Source organism: Haemaphysalis longicornis, unplaced genomic scaffold (assembly GCF_048455015.1).
Source record: "Haemaphysalis longicornis isolate Haplotype H1 unplaced genomic scaffold, Haemaphysalis longicornis Haplotype H1 scaffold_1, whole genome shotgun sequence".
NCBI lineage: Eukaryota > Metazoa > Arthropoda > Arachnida > Ixodida > Ixodidae > Haemaphysalis > Haemaphysalis longicornis.
The window spans coordinates 314156471-314179923 of NW_027526203.1; the positions used below are offsets into that span (position 1 = coordinate 314156471).

A 23453-nucleotide genomic window follows, 5' to 3' on the forward strand; every position below is an offset into this window, starting at 1 on the left:
GATGATGGCACCGAATGTCCCAAGATTTAATTCCTGTCAGCATTCCCATGCGCCATCCCAAATGACACAACAGCACTTGAGTTCGTAAGTGCTGACAGCGATGTGCAAATTGTGGCGGACATCACTGATGCTGAAGATGGGGACCCTACTAGCGGCTCTGACGACATTCCCAACCGCCCACTGCAGCCAAGTTTGCATCAGCATTATTCCCTGCTGTTGTAGCACAGTGGACAGCACCGGATTTTCTCATTTGTGACGCGTTTGTAAGCTTGACAGTTCGGTGAACTTTATGACACAGAAGAAGCAAGCGAAGCCCGCAGATTTTTTTCATGCTCAATAAATAGCGTGGTGGTCGTCGCGCTGTAGTTCGAATTTTCCGTGCCTTGAGGAACAAATCGGTAAGCTACTGCTTGTCACAATATCAGAAAGCTCTCAGTAATGTGCAGAGTTATCAGGTAATCTTATAGGAGTAATTTATATTTAAAATTATCGATATATCAAACTATTTCGTGATCCCCTTGGAGTTCGATATATCCGGGTTCGAATGTACACAACTTGGTCAGCATCACCGTTGACAAAGGCTGTAACTATACATACCGTTTTTTTTTTTTTTTTTTTTTTTTTTTTCACATGCTTATCAGCTGTTTCCCCCCTTGGATTACGACAGGAAAAGAAGGAAGACGGAGAGTGGAACACTGCTGTAGAATGTTGACCTGCTGCGTCATGTTCACACGCCACTTTAAGACATACAACTGTAGAAAAGGAATGAATAAAATTACGGTTGTATTATGGGACAGACGGATAGACACGACTTTGCTGCCAATTGTTTGCTTGCATAGGCTACAAAAATTTGCCATAATCAGTTGCAAAGCAGGGAAGTTTCAACATCCTGTTATTGTGTGGGCTTAAGTGGAGTGGCATCGCTCATGGCCACATAGTTTCATGCCTTTAATAGTGAACTGAATGAAGAGATAAACATAGTGGGTCACAGAGCAACATCAACGGTGCGCAAAGACAACAGGTTCGGCCGTTTGTACCTCATTGCATGCTTGTTTAAGAGGAAGGAAAGAAGGCTGAAACATCACTTCGGAACTAAGAGTGGGTTTCAAATGGCCCATTATATTTACCATAATTAAGGACTTATTTGGGAAGCAGCTGAAAACAAGCAGTTCGTATGCAGACTCCACCCAAAAATGCATGTGCCAACAGGGACTGCAACAAGTGCTACCACAAATTAAACCTGGTGGCTTAACTCTTTCGCTACCGACGGAAAATTAACTAATTTTAGGGGTCCAAGAAAACATTTTTTTTCCTGCTAAAAAATTTGTTAGGCACTAATTGCAGGAACACAAAATGCAGATTATTTAATGGCCTTTCCAATAACACCAGTTTTTTAAAGGTTTTTATGGATCATAGTTGTAAAAAAAAATATCAAAATCGAAATTTTTGTCAAGTTGTCGAAAAAAATGATAAAAAAGGAGTTGTGTTTATCAAACCACCGGTAGTAGAAAAAAATTAGAATATACATTTTGTAGGGAAACATTTCAAAAACACGCCCTAGAAAAAATGTCGACTTGCGCGGAACAGTTTGTAAGATGTAAAAACAAAATATTAGCATGCACGGTGCTCGTGTCCTGCGGTGAAGCCCAACCTCCAATTCAAAATGTGCAATTTCGGGTGGTTTCCTGGAATAAACCTGGCGGTTTGTCATTATCAGAGGCACCAATTTGCCCCCACATAACGTAAAAACATCATGCCAATGGCTGACTTTTCATTTACAGCGAGCACAATATTTGGGACTAGCACGCGATGCGGAAAAAAACATGCATGAAGTTGAAAATGGAACGCCGTGGCTGATGCTTGTTGTCGTTCACGGTCAGTTATCTTTTTCTTTATCTATTATCATCTTCTTATCTTATCTATTATCATCTTCTTACTCGCAATTGTAGCCTTGCTCGCAAAAATGAGGTACGATGAGCTAGAATCGTGCCCTGCAATCTTTGGCCGAGTAGCAGTTGCGCGATGAAAAAGATCAGCACAACGAGCCTCCTCTATTGCAGCACCACCTAACATTTTTCAAATGAAACAGTAGAAAAACTTATCGGAGACTCCGTCCGAATAGACAGTTCAACTAAGCAGCAACATTAGACACCCGGATATACCCTCGCATGGAAACGAAACTGGAAGTCGAACAGCTGGCAGTGTAAGGCCGGTTTGAAGCGCTGTCCTCGGCGGAACAGATATCTGGCGACTGGGTGTGATCTTTTGACTTGCATCTGAAGTTCTTATCGCAGAAATCGGGTTAGGGTGGGGGAAATCAGGAGCGCCGTGCTTTGTTCGAGGATCAGTCGCGGACGCTCCAGGCGCCATGGCAGGTAGCCTTGAAGTTGGGTAACTGCGTAGTAGCGCTAAATATGAATTTCGCGATGCAGAAACGAAACCGAAACTGTTGTAAACTGTTTGCGAATGGTCCTGGGGTAAGTAGAACTACCACAGTACTTAGAACAACGTGCGCAAAGGCAATGAAACTGCCTAAAATCATAAAGTAGCTTTGCAACCAGGCACTGCTTGACATTTTTAGCCGATTTCTGGGATTGTTACTGTCAGAGCGCGAACCTGACTATTGATAATCGTTTGCTAATTCCCCATTTACGCCCTGATAGCAAAAAACAAGCGCTGGGGCAGAGTAATTACGAGTTGCACGCATTCTTCGTTGGTAGCAGTGACGCGCGATGACCATGCCCCCTTTCCACACCCAGGTGATTCAAAAGCGTGTCAAAAATCCCGTTTCCGTAGCAAAAATGAAAACAAAACTGATTTTGAAAGGCCATTTTCTGATCTAACTCCGAACAGCTTTACTTGTTCGAGAAACGCCTGAAACGCTATGAAAAGGCATTCCCAAAAGTATTGATCAAATTGATCGATTTTGAAAGGCACGGTAGCGAAAGAGTTAACCATGGGTTCTTTTTTTGCTAAAAACTGGATCAAGAGACCGTTGGGCACGTACTTGATAGCATCAGTTTAGTGAAACGTTCAAAGCTTTTTGTTATGCGAAAACTGTTTGACTCAAAAATATACAAGGCACATAGAAATGAAGCTAAGTAAATGAAGCTTTAAAGGATACAGTTTTACAGATTAAGTAAGGGGTCAGAATGCGAAATTAGTCATTTGGAAAACTTTGAAAAATTGCTTAAGATATTTATATCTAAAAAAAAAGATAAAATAAAAACCTGTTAGAATAAACGAAGTCGTCTTACATATATTACCAACATTCTCGATAGAATTCCAAGTCTTAGCTCGAGCAGTTTTCCTGCTAAAAAAATTACTTCCAGCCTTCGAATTGCTCATGCCATTGGGCGAAGCAGTCTGTCCCTGGGTCTATCCTCAGGTGAAACACTAACCTTCCTTGACGCAGAGGCAACAAGTCCGGAATGACATTTGTGCCCTTTAGATAGGTAAATAACATTCGTGGCATCCATAAAGCACCCGAATGGGCTCGAACACCAAACAAACTGAAAGAAGGAACCAAAGCCCACTGATAACCGGCTGCTGATGTTAAAGGCCAGCCCTTTGATTACCCCTCTCGGGAGTGAATTTTGATCATTCCACATCATCCACAGAGTCGCTGCTGCTAATAACATCGTGAAATCCGCCAAAAATGCATCCTAATAGTTCAGTTTGTGGTGCTTAGTAGAACGTGGTCGTCTTCCTCAGTTATGCCACAGTTTTGCTTTTTTCGCGAGCTTAAAAACCATTGCTTAGCTGAGAAAGAATGAACGTGTACTTCTCCCACGATGCAGCAGGTGTGTTATGGGTTTTCCAACCCCTGGTGTGGGTTCAAAATTGGCATTTGAATGTACCACAGCTGTCGACGTTCTGTGGGCACGGTAGGGAAAGAATGAAAGGAATCATGAAACTATGGAGCACATCGAATCCACCATAGCACAGTTGGAGTCATCCCCCTCCCCTCAAGGACTTTGTTAATGTGGCTAGTTACTGCACATCGAGACCACTCATTTTTGCATATCTCTTGAGCCACAGTCTAAGCACAGACTGTTAGACCGATTCTCCGGCAGCCCTGCTGAAGTGTCATCTGGTACAGGACTGGTAATGGGCCAGACAGGCAGGTGTAGCAGCTCGGCTGAGGCTAAATTTTGCTGCAGTTGGCCTTAAGTGGTTGGCAAACGCTTTATGCTATTTATACACCAGGCTTGACCAGGTGCAAGTACATTAGCTTGTTGACTCCTTTTACACTTTCCAACGAACACTTCCGGCACGGTCACGGTAAAAATATGGCGCATACGACGTGAAACAAAAAAAAAAAAAAATCAAAACAGTCCTTAAAGCATGACAGAGGCGGCGTGCTGGTGCGTTCACCGCTTCAGTTTAATCGCGACGAAGATATCCCAGATCGGCGAGCACCGGCCGCAGATTTTGGACGTGGCGACCGAGGCCACTTGGTCCAGGCATTTCTCCGGAGGCAGTATGGCAGTGAGAAAAAGGAGGGAGCATGAAGCCTGGCGGTCAGCTGGCAGTCAACCAGCGATAGCATAGCCTTTAAAGGGACACTGAAGTGATTTGTAAACATTACGGGATTACTAGCACGAAGTGTAGTCCGGAGTCCATAGGCCACGTTTCGACCACTCTGAGTGTTTACGCGAATTTATTTAATAGAAAAATCAATTTAAAAATGCTGTCCTCTGCATCCTCGCCCATTTTCTGTGGCGTTTTCGTGTGACGTCAGGAGGATATGAGCTGGCAATTGGCTGCGCTACTGCACGGCGCGCCGACCTTCCGACAGAGCCAGTCGACCCAGCATTCAGTCCGCCGGCCGCCGACGGGTCGTTGCAATTCGTTCGCTCAGTTGAAACTAAGCCACGACACGTCTGTGAATGGAAGATAGTGCCTTTCTTTACTTTGTTAGTTTGTACACTGTATCAAGCTCCAACTCCAGGTTGCTCCACACAAGCACTGTAAAGTGCACATGCGACGCTTCGCTGACTGGTATGCTAGTAGGAAAATCTAAGGCCACTTGAAGGCGGGAGAAGTCAGCGAAGTCAATATACGTACTAAAGAAATAAAATCAACTGGAACTCTTATCGTACAGTGTAAAACTAGGGAGCAGGAGGCACTTTTTTTGCTCTGGGTGAACAAGCACAGCAGTCAGCAGCACGACCACACATCTGCGAACGCTTTTCAGTCTAAGAAATGCAATTGCTAGACGTGAGATATTGTGGAAATTTGGGGACGCTTACTGCGCAAGCGCTATACAATAGTCACCTAAGCTGCTTGAAATGCTAAAGCTAAATAAAAGTGTGGACTGACTGTACACTATATACCTTATATTTCCAACGCCGGCAGCACTGGCCCGTGGCCGAGTGGTCTGAAGCGCTAGGTATCATCATCATCACCACCAGCCTATCTGCGCCCACTGCAGGGCAAAGGTCTCTTCCATTAATCTCCAATTACCCCGGTCCTGTGCTAACTGCGACCAATTTATCCCCGCAAACTTCTTGATCTCATCTGCCCATCTAACTTTCTGCCGCCCCCTGCAACGCTTGCCTTCTCTAGGGATCCACTCTGTTACCCTTAATGACCAACGGTTATCTTGCCTTCGCATTACATGCCCTGCCCACATCCATTTCTTCTTCTTAATTTCTACTAAGATGTCCTTAACACGCGTTTGTTCCCTGACCCAATCCGCTCTCTTCTTGTCTTTTAGTGTTACACCTATCATCGTCCGCTTTATTGCTTGCTGAGTTGTTCTCAATTATATTATTCTGCAAGTATATTATTCTGCAAGTCGCAAGTTCGAATCCCTGAGGATACATTCCTTTTTTTTTTTTTTTTTCTTTTCTTTTTGTAAGGTTTTTTTCTCTCTCTCTCTCTCTCTCTTTTTTTTTTTTTTTTTTTCCGGCCGATGTTTTCTTTACTGAGTTCACCATTTCTGGTCCATAACATTCACTGTTCCACGAGCGAGTTCGCAGAACGCGCGCAAACTGACACTGACGCGCTAGCGAGTTCTTGTTGGCGTGCTGTTGCTGTAAGCACAGACTGCTTGCGGGCAGTGGGCACAGGCCAGAATCAGCAGACCCTTGGCCTGGTGCGAACACGCTTTTTACGATACAGGCATGAGTGAGGCAAGCTCCAAATATGGGGGAAAAGCGCATGGCATTTGAGCGTCTTCGGTGACGCAGAGGGCGTTCATCCACTGCGTAGGCCTCGGCTAGTGATTGCTACAATTCCAAGTAGTCCTGGGAGGCTTATCTTGGGAATTTTACAGCTGACAACCTGGCAGAAGCGCAGTATGGCGATTATTGAGATATCGAGAATGTCCATCCAACGATAACGTCTGATGTCAAGCATGTTGTTTTCCAGAACCGAAACTGAAACTTGTTTGAATGCTAATCTTGGACAATGTCCAATCACAGTGCACCTACTCCCGACGTCGCAGCCTTTAGTTGGTACGGCCGCCGCAGACTGCGCATGGCAGTTTTTCTTTTGGGCTTCATAAAATAATTACGACTTATCAATCGGATAAACGATGAAAAGTGTGTTAATTTGAGTCAGTCTACGTAGTGCAAGTAAAAACGGGAGCTTGACAAATTCACTTCAGTGTCCCTTTAAAGTCTGCACAAATGCCTCCGAAGCATTTCTATCACCAGTGTCAATCTTCATGCCACCCGAGTCGACGCGAGTGCGGCGCCGCGTGCTGCAAAAAGCGCCGGTGGTTACTTAGCTGCCATCTAGAGATTGTAGTTCACCAGCACTTCGTTTGCACAGTTGCTGATAGGGAATGGTGATGGCATTCAAGCTTCCGAACTGCGCTCTTCTCCAGCCGAAGCGACGCAGCTCCCGCTTCGCTCAGCCTTACGCACTGATAGCTATCAAAGCCATTACGGCAAGTGGAGGTTTTGAAGACGTCCGAAAGAATTTTTTTGCTGGCATTGCACCGGTAGCGGCAGGTTCGACGCGAACACAGTTTAGTTTGTTCGTAAGCAAGCTGCGGGTGTCCCTTCATGAAGTGCAAAGGCTTAACTTGTCACTGAAGGGGCTGTTCGACAGGTTCGCTAATTTGTGCGCGTTATAAAGGGCGAGTTCATATACAATGGACTACTGATGTAACGACCACTTTTCGCGGCACTTTCGAGTTCGTTATAAACGGGTTTGACTGTACCTCATAAACCAGGCCGGTGAATGCATTGAGCTTTCGATTTAATATAATGAATAAAGATTGCTTATGAGCCATTTCACAATTGTTACAATTATTCAGCTCTACCTAATATTTCATGAGCTTTAACTAGAGTTGTGCTTTAGACAGGTGAATGGGAGGCTTGTATTTGCAGTAGGCAATGGTGCTGCTGCATTTTCGAAGAGGGCTGTTCAGAAAAGGGTCATTAGCAAGTAGCAGTAAGGCCCAACCAGATGGATGTGTAATGTCGATCTACTCGCACATTGCCGTAGCTTGTGCATGCACGTGTAAAATATGCCTACCCCAGCGTACGGCGAATGCATTGCTCTGCACTTGTCGCACCGAAGTCTGTGCAAACCAGATATTCGCGCACTGCATGCTCAAAACAGTTTTCCTTGCACTTTTCACTGGATGGTGGTTGACGGGTGGAGTCGCTGTCGAGAACGGGGCTCGGTGTATTTCCTACGCATTTGTTCCCAGGTTGAAAATGTTTTGTCATGTAGAAAAACACGCCTGTTGTTATCGTTCTTTGTTCGGATGCAATTTGGTGGTTAGAAATGGCGAAGACAAGTTAGGCTTAGGCCGTACGGCGGCTGCCATGTGGCTGCTTGCCCTCGCCGGCATAGTGCGCGGCAGTACGTACTTCTTCGCACGCTTACGTTGATGCCAGAGTGTGTCGTTATTACGCACCCATGCGGTTGGGCTTCTAGGTCGTGGTTGACTAGGTTATTAACACAACAAAAGTAAAGCGCTTTTTCTCTGGGAAACACTTCTGGTGAAGTGAAACTTCTGTGAAGAACAGCTGTGTGTCTGTACGTGGTTCGCATATACATTTGGTGGAATGAGGCAATTTAGATGCATGGTTGAGTACTTGACAGCAAATCTTAAAGTTGTGTTCTCAATGTTAATGAGCAGTTTCGAAGATAGTAGTGGAAGTAAAAAAGGATGGAGACAGGACGGCAAGGACTGCACTGTTGTTGTCATCCTGTCTCCGTCTCTGTCTCTTTTTGCGCTGCTATCTGGGAAGTATATACGGTACCAGCACGCCCAATTTTCCACAAAAATGAGCAGCCTTCATTACTTCACAGTATTACTTCTCAGTTTGCATGTGTGCGAACTCGTAGTTTGGGCTGCTGCACGATCTGGCAGCAGCATCTCAAGTTTTGAGCGTAGATGTGTGTGGGTGGCAGCAGTGTCAATGCTTCTACTAATTTTGTCTTACTCTGGTGCCTGTTAGGTGCTGTGTTAGGCCTCAGTGCCCCCTTGTTTGCACATTGCAGGCTGTCCATTGCTGGTGTTATTTTTTTGGCTATTTCATTCTAGCTCTCTTCTGTTTCTTCTACCTCTTTTACCTGCCGCGGTGGCTCAGTGGTTAAGGCGTTGTGCTGCTGAGCACGAAAACACGGATTCCATTCCTGGCCGCGGCGGCCGCTTCTCTGATGGAGGCGAAAAGCAAAAACACCCATGTGTATGAGATTTCCCCAGGTGGTCAAAATTAATCTGGAGCCCTCCACTACGCCGCGCCTCATTGCCTGCGTTGCGTTGGCGCGTTAAACCCTACATTCAATAAATCTTCTACCTCTTTTGTTTGTTTTTGATGTCAAAAGTTTCAGTTCTTCAGGACATGTTGATTGTTAATCCAGTTACCCATTGTGTTGGCTGAGGGTTTGTACAGGAGCAAATTTCAGATGAAAAACGTGGGCACTGATGCCATGTGTGGCCCAGTGGCTACTTATGGGAGACCGTAAGGCCGGCTATTTCTGACGAAGGTGAACAGCAAAACTGGCTCAGTGTAAAGTATTTTTCAGTGCAGCAAAGATTCCCAGGCTGTGCTATAAATTGATCCATGGCCTTCCATTAGGCATGCCTCGGAGGACACGTGTTTCTTTTTTTGCACGCAACTCTCCCATTTGAAAAAATTATTGTTGATTCATTGTCTCTTTGGTTGTTTGTAGTTTTTTATGGGGGCTGCAAGCTGGTGCGACTGTTTTTTCTTTTCATGCAGCCCTCCTGGAAGCACTCTGGCCCCAATTATTGGAGAAATTCTTCAGCTGCAAACCCGACTTGCTCCATACCTTCAGCGATACCAGGAACTCCTCCAGGATGATGCAAGCAGCCCGCCCATGTCGGTACGATGCTGCTTCCTGTATGGTGCTGGTTAAATTTAGCCATGGGGCTGGTCCTGGAGGGAGTTTTACTTACGCTGTATCTTGGCATCTGTTGCGGGGTTTTCTTCTGCTCCTGAGGTAAAGGTTGTATTCTGCTCAGGTGGAAGGATTATGTGTGCGTGTTGCTTATTCAAAAGGCAGCATCTTTGGTTTGCCGGAAGCCTAGGCAGTTGCCCTGAGACGAGGAGTTTGACAGGATACGAATGCACCGGCAGCTTCCCCCGGCCGAAAGAGACCAGGGACCCTCACCCACCTGCTGTTCTGCTGCAGCAGTGCTGGTTGTGCCGATTGGGCCGTCTTGGTTGGTTACCATGTGGGGGACAAAGTGGTAGAAAGGCAGTGGGGCATGCACTCTTTGCATAGCCAACTGCACTGTTCTTTTTGTTTTGTTTTTTTACCTTCTCCCTGTCTTGCAGTGTGCTTCTGAAGATATTGTGAATGCACACATTACCAGCTAGCCTGAACCTACTGCATGCTCCTAGTAAAAGGGATCAGAAGTTCGGGCTTGTAGGAACCTGCTTCCAAACAATTGCAGCTTGCCAACACTCCTCAGATCATCTGTTGAATCAATTCTCTGGGCTTGCATGTGTGGACTTGAAGAAACAGCAAGCAGCAAAGTAAATGAGCAAAGAGACATTGTGGGCTGGCCACATGTCTCTTTCGGTCCCCATTCTGAATGCCGTTTTATAGAATTCACCACCCTGGTCTTCAGAGCTTTGATGTACTGTTGATACGGGAGTGAAATGTAGCAAGGCCAGGAGCATTGCATTTGTTTCCGTCCTGTGGCGGCTGTGTTCTGATTGGCCCGCTCCTCTTCCAGGACGCTGATATACACCGCTTGGCCAATGGGGTGTGCTGTGCCTTGCACCTGCTGAGCCATGCGCTGCATGCCATCAGCGACCTGCACATGAATGTGGGGGCCAGGCCCCGCACACTGCGTGCTCGCCTTCTGGGTCCCAGCCAGGGCAGCAGTCTCTTCCACACCACCATGCCCTTTCAGGTGGGTGTCGGTGAGGGGGGCCGCCACCTTTGTTTCTTTTCAATGCTGCACCTGCACTATAAACAAGCAGCCCCTTCATGGTCACGGTCGGGCTGTTGTGAGGTCACAGACGCGTGCACAAATGACCTCAGCTCACTATTCAGAAGCTTGGACCTTAAAAGAACACTGAAAGCAAATAGCAAGTTAGGCTCGGATAAAAGTCTAACTGCCCCGAAGCCCTCTCAGTGTTTATTCGGTGGCGAAAGATGGTTTAATTGCTGAGAAAGTGCCAATTGAAAAACGCGTTTCATTCCTCGCGCCATTTTATGACGTTTCGCTTGACATAAGCAGTTGCTGGAAGCGAGTGACAGCGGTGTGGTTTAGCAGGAAAACTAAGATCTACCGAGCGAACCATCGTGGCCACAGGAGCCACTGGTCGCGCACTCGGCGCATACGATGAAACAACTTTCCCGCCCTACCCGTTACTGCGGGTCAATCTTGGTGCCGCCCGGGACATGAAATGGTGGTTAAACAATGTGAGTGGGCTGCGAGGCCTTTTACTTTACCCACAAAATGTCTAGCGGACAGCGCAACCGCAGCGAGAACGACGACAGGGGCGCTCTTTTTATTTGCATTCTCATTATAGATAGTCGGGTTTTAGTTGCTTCGGTCAGGGAACAAACTCAAGTAGATGATATCATAGTTCAAGTAAAGAAAAAGAAATGGTCTTGGGCTGGTCATGTAGTGAGATGAACCGACAACTGGTGTACAATTAGGGTAACAGAGTGGATACCGAGAGACGGGTCTGGAAGAAGGGGAAGGCCAATAACACGATGGAGGGATGGAATACGGAAATTTGGTGGCCAACAGTGCATTTGAGCGGCGCAGGACAGGAGCTGTTGGAAGTCATTGGGAGAGGCCTTTGCCCTGCAGTGGGCCTGAGTAGGCTTCTGTTGATGATGAGGATGAGTTGTTTCGATGCACTTGACTTAACAACGTGGCGCCATCTCTTAGTTGAACTTAGAACAGTGTGCAATGCTAAGTTTTTTCTGTCGTGATATGCTAACGCTTTTTCCGCCATCAGTTGAATGTTTTGCAAAGCGAGTTGCCTATTAGCCCATCTGTGAGAAGTGTGCTAGAGCTTTTACCAGAGCCCAAACCTCCACAAATGACTTGGCCAAGCGTTGGACGTGCAAATGAGTACGGCAGCTCCCAGGCGAAAAAAACAATTGGAGGACCATTTGGACTTGCCGAAAACGCAATTGGTTCAAATGGAACCATTTGAAAATGCAAACCATTTGAAAATGCAAATGGTTCCGTTTGGCCCAATTGTGTTTTCGACAGGTCCAAGGGGGCCTCCAATTGTTTTTTTCGCCTGGGCTGCGCGGTGCAATGCAAGGTCGCGGCTGGCCGGTAAGCTAGAACGGCCGGAGCAGGACAATTCGTTGTTGCCACTGCCGGCCGGGCGCGAATGAGAACGGCAGCTAGCTGTGCGGAGCACTGCACAATAGCGGCCGGTCGACTCTTTGAGACCGCGAGCGGCGCGAGTACAGTTGACGCGACGCGATACGCTGTTGTCACTGTTGTCGTGGCGTGAACAAGTACAGCACACAGTGCACTGTACGTAATTGATTCAGTTCAAACAACTTCGTCAAAAAGTAAATAAAAGGTAGCTGCTGTTGGCAACATTTCGCTCACCAATTGGGTAAGCAGAATTGAGTCTCTGGTAAGGTCACAGTTTCATGACACCAGTGCCGAAACAGTGCAGTTACCTCCCACAGTAGCTTTTTTTTCCCCTCCTGCTTTCATGAACGCAGGATGGTTGGATCAGAACAGCCAATATGCCCTGTGCCGGTGCCCATCAAGTGCTCAAGCCACCTTTTTTGTACCTATTTCCTAGCTCTCAGCTTTGCCACGACGCCTCGCGATGCCTGTCTTTACCTTTTACTGGACGGCTATAGGCGCGTCTGAGCCGCTCACAGTGAAGCAATAATGGTTTCACGAACTTCCCAACCCCTTTTTGCGCATGTTTTGAGTTTTTGAAGAAACAGACAACCTGAAACGCATCGAATGCGTGCCGTCTTCTTGCAGGCAGCTGTGGGAGAATCTGCCGGCTGTGCCCACTCGATTCCCGAGTTGGATTGATTGATTGATTGATTGTGGGGTTTAACGCGCCGACGCAATGCAGGCGATGAGGTGCGCCGTAGTGGAGGGCTCCGGATTAATTTTGACCACCTGGGAATCTTTAACATGCGCCGAAATCCGAAATCTCGTACACACAGGCGTTTTTGCTTTTCGCCTCCATCAGAAAAGCGGCCGCCGCGGCCGGGAATCGAACCCGCGACCTCGGGCTCAGCAGCGCAACGCCTTAGCCACTGAGCCACCGCGGCGGGTTCATGAGTTTGAGCATCGAATCTTGCCAAGCCATAATAGTCGCCGCCCCCCCCCCCCCCCTTTTTTTCTTTTTTTTTTTTCAGTTTCGGATTGGAAAAGAACATTCTTGATCTTCGTTTACGATGCAGCGGCGCATATGTGGGCCCTCAAATTTTGCTTGTAGCACCTGTTAAAGTAATACCATAAAACAGTGCATTTAAGGGGCGGAACGTTTCGTTGCAGTTGGCCTTTAATCAGAAAGTCAGGCATATTCTGAAGGGTGGTGCCACCAAAAAAGGCTGGAATGGCATTTTGAAGGGCCTTTCTGAGATCAGCAGCATGTCATCCATGAATCAGGGCTCCCTTTCGGTGGTATTTTGGGACCTCTTCCAATTCAGCTTCCTAAGGAAAGCATGGTAGTAAGGTTGAAACCTGAAGTAACGGGAAACAGCCAGACAGTGCATCCTTAACCCTTAAACGTAGGCAGTGAAATGCTTGGTCTCTTCAATTTGCCAGTTTGGACTGCTCATAACTGCTTCAGCACAGCTCCATATTCTTTTTGCCCATAGAATTTTAATAGCAGAAGCAGTCATGGAGTACCCATAAACTGCTCATAACTTTTCTCGAGAGGCAAACAAGAAAGACCAACTGGAATGGGTTTGGTAAGTTGCATCTTGGGCAAATGGTCAGCACACAATAAAACCCATCAGAGTGAAATGGAGCATAAAGAAGATTGAATGGAGTTCATGGGGCCAGCATACTCTGGTAATAAGGACTAGCTTGCGTATGTCAGCGAAGTACCACTTCTTTGTTTACCACTTCTTTGTATACAGTATCCAAAAAAGGGGTACTCTGTCCTCGCCTACAAAACGGAAATTTATGGACAGTCTAAGTGTACCTCAAAAGAAACAAAAGAAAACGTGCATCAACTTGAGGAGCCTTGGAAATAGAGGTTATAGGGGCCGTACATACAATCGGTAAATGAGGATCATGGGTAGGGATAATTGCCGCGAGGTCACCCTGCAGGTGGGGACAGCGTCGCGCTGCTAGTGTGGGTGCTCGGGCAGCAGTAGCAGGCGAATGCACGCTGTGGACCTGCGTTGTATGTGCGCATAAAACGTTGTACGCTGTAGTTCGGTTCATCAGTGTTCCATTTATTGCATGGATGCGGCGATAAGCTTGCATTACTGCGTTGAAACAGCGGCAGCACGTCTAGAATCACTGAACAGCCGAAATATGGCGCTCTTTGCCCCAGCTGGCCTTGCGCCATTAAAATGCAACCATCATCATGAACAGCCGAAATAATGAACAGCTGAAATAATGAAGCGGAATCTATATGCCGTGGTTTGTAGCAAGCTCTTTCCCGAGTATGACTTTGAATATTAAATAAAAAACAGAAATAGGGAGAAATCATGAAGCCCAAGTCACAGGACAGCAGTTCCGGTCGTTTTCACGGGTAACATGGTGCATTGCATTTGTGGGATGCCCTGAAAGGCTAGCACTACACTGCCCCAACATTATTATAAAAGCTTGCAATATGTTTTTTTTTTTTTTTTTTTTTTTTTTTTTTTTTTTTTTTCCGGAAGGCATTTCAACCAGCACAGCAATATCAATGCATATGTTCAAACAGGTCTTTTATGGGCAGCTTTAGTTTATAGTGACATTGAAGACAGGTTTTATGAAAAGCATGTGCACTGCCATGTCAGTGATTTAAGGCTTTCATCGCAAGTGAAATAAAATTTAAATGAATAACGCGCGCAGTACAATCAACACCTCACGTCTAGCTAGAATGTTTCCAAGTGACTAGCAGGGTTACTGTGTCGTAAACCAAGCTTCTGCACAGTGAGCACAAATTTTCTGTTACAGCTGGGCTGTTCACCATTTGCGTTCCTTTTAAGATATAACATTTGCCTAGAACAGTGAAATGTGTTTGCAATCTTCAATAATGTCGCTCACAAAGGCAGTTAATTTACAGTCAACTGCAAAACCATGAAGGTGGCTCATGAAGTTGCCCGGTTATTTTTATGGTAAAACGCTCCTCCCCAATTTTCCCATTACGCAGATAACGTAACGGGTTCCAGATAACTGCGCTGTGCTGTCCACCGAACGTTGCGTTTGTATTTACATTCAATTTTTGAGATTGGTTAGAAAAGGCACGGATATATTTGTGTGCTTTTTTTTTCTTTTCTTTAAGTTCCTGCTGGCCTTCTAGTAGCAGCCAGCGCGAGGAGGATGCATCTAATAAGAAAAGCCAAACGTTGGCGACAAGTATGCCTTACAAAACCCTAGGCATCGTGTTCCATAACGGTGAAAAAAGGAGTATTTCAGCTAGCCAACATCAACATCAGCATTTCGAAAACTAATCAGTCTCCTTTTGGAACAAGATTGTCCAGGAATTATGCCTCACCTTATTCAAAGTGGTGTTTAAAGACAGCATTGTGAGAAATAAAATCCAGCGAGTCATGGGATACACACTGCCCACATGCGTGCAACAACGTGCGTGCAGTAGAAAATATTCGTCATTTGCCTGGCTGGTATGTTCAATGAAGTGATCTTTACCGTACTTACTCGCGTAATGAACCCACTTTTTTTTCCAGAAAATTCGGCATGAATTTGGGGGGAGGGTTCATTATGCGGGAAAAAATTGCAACAGATTTTTTTGAAGTTCAAATTCCCTACAATAAAGTTGATAAGAGGTGCACGTTAGAGCCTTACCATTTTCGTAAAAACACCTGGGTGATTATGTAATGGATTTTCTTTTTTATTCTGAACATGCCAGTGGCCCCCTACTCGCCATGGAGCTGTCCTCCTCACTGAAATCACTAGCGGCTTCACATTCATAGTCGGCCCACAGCGCACAGTCTTCTGTGCCGTCAAGGCACTCCAAAAATTCTTTTCTCAAACTGGGAAACTTCCCTTTTTTGGGCCCACGAAACACACGGCGGACCTTGTTCACCGGCCAAAAACCTCGTTTTCGCCCGTTGCGTACACGCGCTTGGTCAACACTGAAGTGCCGCCCAGCCGCGCGGTTTCCATGTGCATTAGAGCATGCTGCACCACCTTCAATTTAAAACCAGCTGTGTTGCTCATGTACTGGCCCGTCGTAGGGAGCGCACCAGAAGCTCAAAAAAAGGTCGCAACACGGCTGAGAAACAAAACCACGGAGCGTAATGGCGACGTAGCGGAACAGCTAGAGTAGAGTGCGGAGTACATTTAGTGCTTCATTCGCACGACGCCAAAACCAGCCAGAACGGCAAAGAGCAGGGAAGGAGTGCGGAGTGCGTTTTGCGCTTTGTTCACACGCCGCAACGTTTTTATGGCGCAAGGTTTGTTATGCGTTCAGCAGGTGGCGCACCGCAAGTGTGCAATTTTTAAATTGTGAGCCACAGCATTCCCGCTCACGTCTCCGGCTACTGGCATGATTTCTGTTTGTTGGAATGCGTTTTTGACATTTCTGCGTGTACTGTGGCGTGATATCAAGTTACTGCGATCGTCTACAGCATCAGCAACCATGCTGAGATAAAAACATATCCCCGCTGCATTTTTTATTCAAAGTGACAAGAAAGTAAATTCTCAAGAAGAAAAGGGGGGGGGGGGGGGTTCATTACGCGAGTGGGTTCATTATGCGAGTAAATACGGTACTTCTTTAAACTTGGGTCTATCTCAAGGGGTTAAAGCATTCGGTTATGCTGAGCAAAACGCATTTGTGGGCAAGGTGATTCTTGCCGTGATTTAAAAATGAGATACATGAAAATGAGACACAAAGGGCAAAGGACAGTCGCAAACTTGCAACTACTTAATTCCACTGAAGGATCCGCCTGAAATACTCTGGCACATCCACAAAAGAATACTTTAAATTATTCATAAAAATTAGCAAGGATGTCGCACACTATGAGCAACAGTTGCCCAAAAGTAGTATTTATTTTTCAAAAGGAACGCGGAGAAGTACCTGACACAGGCTCTTTATCATGTGTAAAATACGCCCCGGCCGTTAATAATGTATGGGCGATAGGGTCCGTGTCAAGTGTGGAATAATTGTTTTTGCTTGTTTCTTCTTTCTAAAAGGACTTAGCGTAATTTTACAATGGTGTGGCAAATTTATGGGCATGCGTGGGTCTGGTCGTCTCTCGCCTGTTTCATGTAATTAACTTTTGTCCTTTCAATAACCACGCCACATTCATCAAGCACTCTTTGATGTTCTCAAGACAGCAGACGACTGCATCCATCAGTAAAAAAATGTTAAGGTCTAAATGTTTTCAACACGTGACGACCACCCGCCGCAGTGGTGCTGAGCACGAGGTCGCGGGTTCGATCCCCAGCCGCGGCGGCCGCTTTTCTGATGGAGGCGAAAAGCAAAAACGCCCGTGTGTACGAGATTTCAGCGCACGTTGAAGATCCCCAGGTGGTCTAAATTAATCCGGAGACCTCCACTACGGCGCGCCTTATCGCCTGCGTTGCGTTGGCGCGTTAAACCCTACAATCAATCAATCAACACGCGACGACCACGGCGACAATGTTTCGTGGAACTGAACTAGCATGTTATCCTGCAATGGCCACTGATTATTATTGCATTCCTAGATGAAATCCGCAAGCAGCGGTAACTTGCAATTGCTTACTGCCACAGAAATATACATATTCGTTTTTTTATTATTATTGTGTGCGGCACGCGTCCGCAACATGAATGAGCAGTTGACGCAAGAACGGGATCCACACTAGGAGCGGTTTGTCCCACCGCTGCCAGGGGATGCTCTGTTCGATCTCGGGGCGGATTGTGTGAAGTTATTTTTAGCTTAAACGAAAAAGAAAGAATTTGATCACGACAGGTCACATGGGAATAAAACCAAGTAGCTGTGAATTTCAGAGGGTGGGAGGAAGAGTAAGGCAGGCCAAAAACTTCATAAAAAAAAAATACAAAGGCCAAGAATGTATTAAGCTAGTAGCCCAGGGTAATCTGGAAGCTACGATGAGAAAAATGTTGAACAGTTTTATCTGCGCCATCTTTTTTTCTTTCTTTTTAGCCCTAGGGGCCTTTAACACTTTAGTGACTGTGCCTATTCCTATCGATAGTATGTTATCGATGAATACAAATTCAAATTTTGGCACTCTCCGAGCACTTCTGGATAGCTATCGCTGTCCAAAGGGTGAAGGAGGAAATAGTTCATCGATTTCGCTTTCGAGTTACTTTTCTCCGGTGCAAGGGGGTGGGGGGTTTAAATGTTTGCCGGAAAGGCGAGCTCACATGGTTTCGATTATGGCGTCGTCAATGCTTGCCGATGCTTCACGCAAACGGCAAGTTTCGATGGATTCCGGTGAATTTGAGCCAAAATCTTTGGATGATGCCAGTAGCACAGACACAGAAGACGACTTCAATCCGTCAGACTTTCGTACGGACCGCGAAAGTGCATCAAAGCGCCCTGGAACATCAACAGGTATCTGCCGTTGAGTTTCACTTACTCCTCCAGCTGTTTTATCGTGGGCGCGCATTGATGTAAACAGATCCTGCCTGTTCTAAAGGTCACAGCTCTTATCTGCGGGGTGTCGGCTTCGTTCGGGCGTGACCACTTGGTGCCAGTTGCACAAGGAGTCAGGTTCTCTCAGCCGAGACGGCCCATAGTTGACCTTAGCGTAGCGCGCATGGGTAGCGCGTGGCGGTTTCTCGGAACCGTTGATTTCATCGGCAGCGTCCAGAGGTTCCGGGGCTGACACGGAGCTTGAACTTCAATCGGTTTGCTTTCACATTTAAGCTAATTGAACAGCTGCTGGGCTGGGATGAGCAACATCTCGCAGGCCCCACCATCTCTCCTGCTGTGTCCCCGAAAACTGCACCTCAGGGTCCCCAGCACCAACCATAAAAAAATTAAAAAATGCCGGAACTGCAAACTGGGCTGCGAAGAAAGGAAGGTGGAGGAGAAAACAAAAATCTGCCAAACATGTGCAGCCAACCTGTGTTTCTCCGCATCAAGAAATTGCTTCGCGCAATGGCATAATAGGCACTAGTGTTTATATTTTTGTATGTACGTAAATACTTTAGCTTGTACGTAAATAACTTTTGTCGAATAAAACAAACGTATTTTGCCTGCATGGCCCCTTTAAGCTTCATGTTTCGTGCACATGTGGTCAGCCCCTCTGCACAAGGTTGGAGCCACACAAGCTTTTCTGTTCAGTTTCAGCCGAGCATGAAATCCAATTGAAAGCATAAGCTCTAATCATCAGGTTTGCTACCAAAAGCTGGCAAAGTGCCAGTGTGTAGGCTTCAGTTGTATGAAATTCTGTTCTTACATGTCACACCTGATAGCACAGAATGTGCCCAGGCTGCCATAAATGAACGAATTGAGGTCACAGGAGTAAACTGAATTTTGCGGTCACAGGAGTAAACTGATTGCACATATCTCCAGGGAAAAAAAGAAGTGACTAAGGTTGAGTATAGGTGTTCTCACTTCTGTGCACTGCTTGGCATTGTGACACACTCAGCAGAGAGGCATAGCAGCACTGTTGTTGCGTGACTGGGAAGCACTCACTGTGTTTGGGCTGTAGCTTAGTTTAACAGGAATTGAGGTGTTTCGAGGGAGAAAATGAGGTAGAAGCAATATTGGTGCTTTCATGCGGTTCAGCACTATGTAGCTTGTGGGGTAAATGTTATTCCCCATCCCGCGGCTGTCTGTGCTCAGCAAACATGCCGTGCGAGCACTGGCCGCAACAGGTCCGTAGTTCACGGAGACGGACAAAGGCAGGAGGTACCAGAGTTAAACACCATGGGCAGTGTTTATTGCAACGTGCATGCACTATGCTACATATAGACTAATGGTAGGCTGTAACAGCAACATTGAGAGCGAGGCATTAAATAACTCTCTAGAGATCAAGATGGTTCAACTCGCCAATGGAATACCAGAGCAGTGGCCGGGCGCTGCACGGGCAGCAGCGAGATTGCGCTCAGAGCTTGCAAGGAAACATTCATTCACCACACCCTCCCCTGGTCAAGTGCCACTCGTGGAGGCAGGTCCGCGCATGACACGTCCTCATAGTTTGAAGAGTGTGTCGCACGACGTGCCACAACACGTCATCAATTGGTGGCGCTACCGGTTCCCGGGCTAGGCAGGGAGGAAAAGGGGCAAGGGCACCACCCTTGCCAAAGCGAACCAGTCAAGGACGGGGTGTATTCCCATTGCACCTGAGCAAGGCGTGTTTGTAAGAGTGTTATTGCGAGCAGGCTTGCAAGAAGGGGCTCAAGAGAATGTCGCGTTCCAAGAAGCTTAGCAGAGTGTTGGTTTGAGCCAGTTGGTATCAGTGACCGATGGCCTCGTATAATGCAAAAAGCAAACAGGAGGGAAAGGAACGAACACAGTACTTGTGCTCATTCATCTCTCTTCTGTCTTTTTTTTTTTTTTTTTGCATTATACGAAGCTGTGGAGCACAATGTAGCTTTCGAGGTGACTCATGCTCGCTAAATCAACTGGTAGCTAAATTTACGCTGTTGGGCCCGGGAAAAATGTAGACACTCATCGTTCACAGCCCTTCACATTGTGACTGGCAGCCACACATCTTGTCATGAGGTTGCTTGATTGAAACAACAAACTGTTTTTACAGATAAGGGCACCATGCCCAGAAAAAAGGCACAACAGTGGGTATTTCTTTCTTTTGGTCAATTTTTCTAATGTAGTTTGCTTATATGGGCACGAAACTTGAATTTTCCTTTTGTCAGTTTTAGCACTGGCATTGTGTTACTTTCTCAGCTGCTGTTTACCGTATTGTCACGAATATAACACACATTTTTTTCCTGTGATTTTGTGCCTCCAAAACATGCCTCGCGTTATGTTCGGGCTCGAACATAGCGCGAGCTTTTTTCCTCACCTGTTTTTCTTCAAATACCTTCATCCCTGGCACATGCCTCATACTATTATGCCTAAAAATGTTATCCTCGAACCCGCTGCCCTACCCTCGGATATTTTCTGCCGGGAGCTCGCTGCTCTCAGCGGAAACTTCGTTGCCGGCTTCTCTCGATAACACCATTGGCTACGCCGGTAGTGGTCACATGACCAGGCAGTCTGGTCCAAAGGCGAGCTCTGTCACACGCGCGTCGCAGCCTTGGCTTCTCATTGTGCTTTGTTTTGTTTGTACTTGCTTCAGCCTTCTGAACCGCCGCAATGATCAGGCAAAATCAGTACACCGCCACATTTAAGAAACGGGTGATCCTGCTGGCCGAAGAACAAGGAAGTTCAAGTGCGGCGTGGCATCTCGGACTAAGTGAGGCAACCATTCGAGGTTGGAGGAAGTGCCGCGATTGCATCCTTCAAGCCGCACTGACTTGTAAAGCGTTCTGTGGACTCGAGAATGGCCGCTACCCTAAACTCGAGAATGACCTGGCTGAGTTCGTTCATAAACGTTTAGCGGTCAGTTTTTGTCTGTAAACGCTGAGCTTGCGCAACTCAAAGCCAGAGGTGGCTTGTGAGGTCGGTGTGCCTCGTGACAACTTCAAGGCCATTCGCTCTTGGGTGCAAAAGTTCATGCGTCGTGCGGGATTCTCGCTTCACCGAAGGACGTCAATGGACAGCATCGACGATATGGACGGCGCCCACAACGACACGGTTTTTGTCAACAGTGACAAGGGCACAAGCAGACGAATGATCGGGCATACACGTATTTATTTTCTATTTTGTGGCAGCTGCAACAATAAATTCTTACAAGCAACCACCTTTTGTTTGCTGTTTCCATTTGCATTGCTTTGTGTTATAATCGTAATATATATATATATATTTTTTGTAGAGACCAAAAGTGCCCCCCTCGTGTTGCACTCAAGATTGCATTATTTACGTGCAAATATGGTACATTGATTGTGGAGAGCTTTGCTGGCTATTTAGCACTGGCAACCACGAAGCTTGTTTCGACTTTTTGTTTCAGTACTCTGCATTTGTGTACTCTTAGTGCTGGGCAGGCCCTGTACTTTGAAATAGTCTGCATAGTGGTGCGAGCAACAAAGAAGAGAGCACAGTTTTTCTATAACCAGTCCATGCATGTACTTGCATCATCCTAATTGGGCGTATTTCGTTTGCTACTTTCAGAGCCAATTTCATCTCAGCCCACCGCCGCCGCAGCCTACCACTGAACCGCGTATATTAAGCGGAAGGGTGACTTCCGGCACTACTTCTACCAGCGCTACGTCTACAACTTCGCAGGTAACAGCCATTTAATTCCGCATGCAATGGTATTGCTTGCATCACCCTACCAAGGGGCCCCAGGGAGCAGAGCAGCGTTGTTTACACACACATTGCATGCTGGTGTTTGGAGCTGAGCTCTGAACTCCAGGGAAGCGAGCACTGAGGTGGCGTCCTCCTCCCCCCCCCCGTCTCAGGCTCCCACGTCTGGCAGCAGCACTGCCCCCAGCACCGGGGGAGGGCCCTTTGGCACAACCGGGGGCCCAGCCCTGCTGACAGCGCAGAGCCCGGTGGTGTTCATGGAGCTGGGGCCAGGCTCCATCACCATCGACAGCATTTCGACGGCAGTCATCAACGACCTTCCTCCACCTCTCGACCGCATTACGGACCAGCCGGAGGGCGGGGGGGCTCCTGCCTCATCGGCTCCCACTGAAGAGGGCCCTGCCAACCAATCTGGTAGGAAGAATGGACATGACGGCTCTGCATTGAACTTCATTCGCTCTCTCTCCCCCCTCTCAGCTCTGCCTGGGTTGAATGGCATGCAGTGGGGACATGTAGATTCAGGGGGGTTATAGGGCAAGCAACCGTACCGTATTTTCCCGTCTATAAGTCGCACCTTCGTATAAGTCGCACCCCCCTCAAAAAGACAGTTTTTCCGAAAAAAACTTATATAAGTCGCACCGGTGTATAAGACGCACCGGTATACAAGACGCACTTGTTAATTAGGTAAACTCATAGCGAATCATATCGTTAGAAAGTGCGGGGAAAGTACATGGTTGCGGCGGCGGCCGCCTATGAACACATCCCCCGGTAGGGATGGCTAGACACGTGCATATATTGTCCAAAGTCTAGACAGAGCTTCTCAAAAATGGTTTATTGATGCACACAGATGGCATGTATTTACAGACGGCATTTAGGCAAAACCATCGAGGTCTTCTTCCTCCGACTCGCTAACAAACAATTGAGCAACTTCAAGTGGGTGTTCCGCCGGCGCATCGCTGTCATCTTCCGACTCACTGATGCCTTCTTCGCCAACATCGTCACCCTTCGCGGACGGGATTACTTTGGCCTTTATCAACCCGGCTACAACTGTTTTTGTAGAAATGGAGTCCCAAGAGTCGGAGACCCAACATCGCGCGTCTCTTGCGCGCTGTTGTAAATCAGCGCAATAAAGGTGTCATGGCGGACGGAAGTGACGCGCATGGAAGCGACCCGAAAATTGAAACTTATCAGCAAGCTGTCATTTTAAAAATTAGCACCACGTTTACCTCCTTCAGTGTAACTCTCTGTAATAATTTATAAGCTGCATTTTGTTTTTGCAACCCGGTTTGATGTTACTTTGAATTTATTCTGAACTGTAGTTACTGCGCATGGGGGAAAGTGGCAACGCGGTTGTCGCAGGCCATTATCATTGTTTTTGACTAGAAAAAGCTCCAAATTATTTGGTTTAACGTCCCGAAGTGGCATATGGGCTATGAGAAACACCGTAGCAGTGGGCTTCGGATTCATTTAGACCATAGAGCTGTGTCTTTTAACGTGCGCTGGCCACGCGTGCCCGCCGTGAACCGGATTTATTCCATACATAAGTCGCA

At 46.8% G+C, this 23453-nt stretch overlaps 1 protein-coding gene across 5 annotated transcripts in view; it reads left to right on the forward strand.

Moving 5' to 3' along the window:
- Positions 1–23453, forward strand: part of LOC144150472 (large proline-rich protein BAG6) — a 117915-nt gene that overhangs the window by 44454 nt on the left and 50008 nt on the right. For all 5 annotated transcript variants that reach the window (XM_077682155.1, XM_077682156.1, XM_077682157.1 and 2 more), the window contains 4 exons: positions 9198–9321; positions 10181–10360; positions 21769–21882; positions 22059–22317. In XM_077682155.1, the coding sequence (XP_077538281.1) occupies positions 9198–9321; positions 10181–10360; positions 21769–21882; positions 22059–22317 (677 nt within the window). The remainder of the gene's footprint in view (positions 1–9197; positions 9322–10180; positions 10361–21768; positions 21883–22058; positions 22318–23453) is intronic.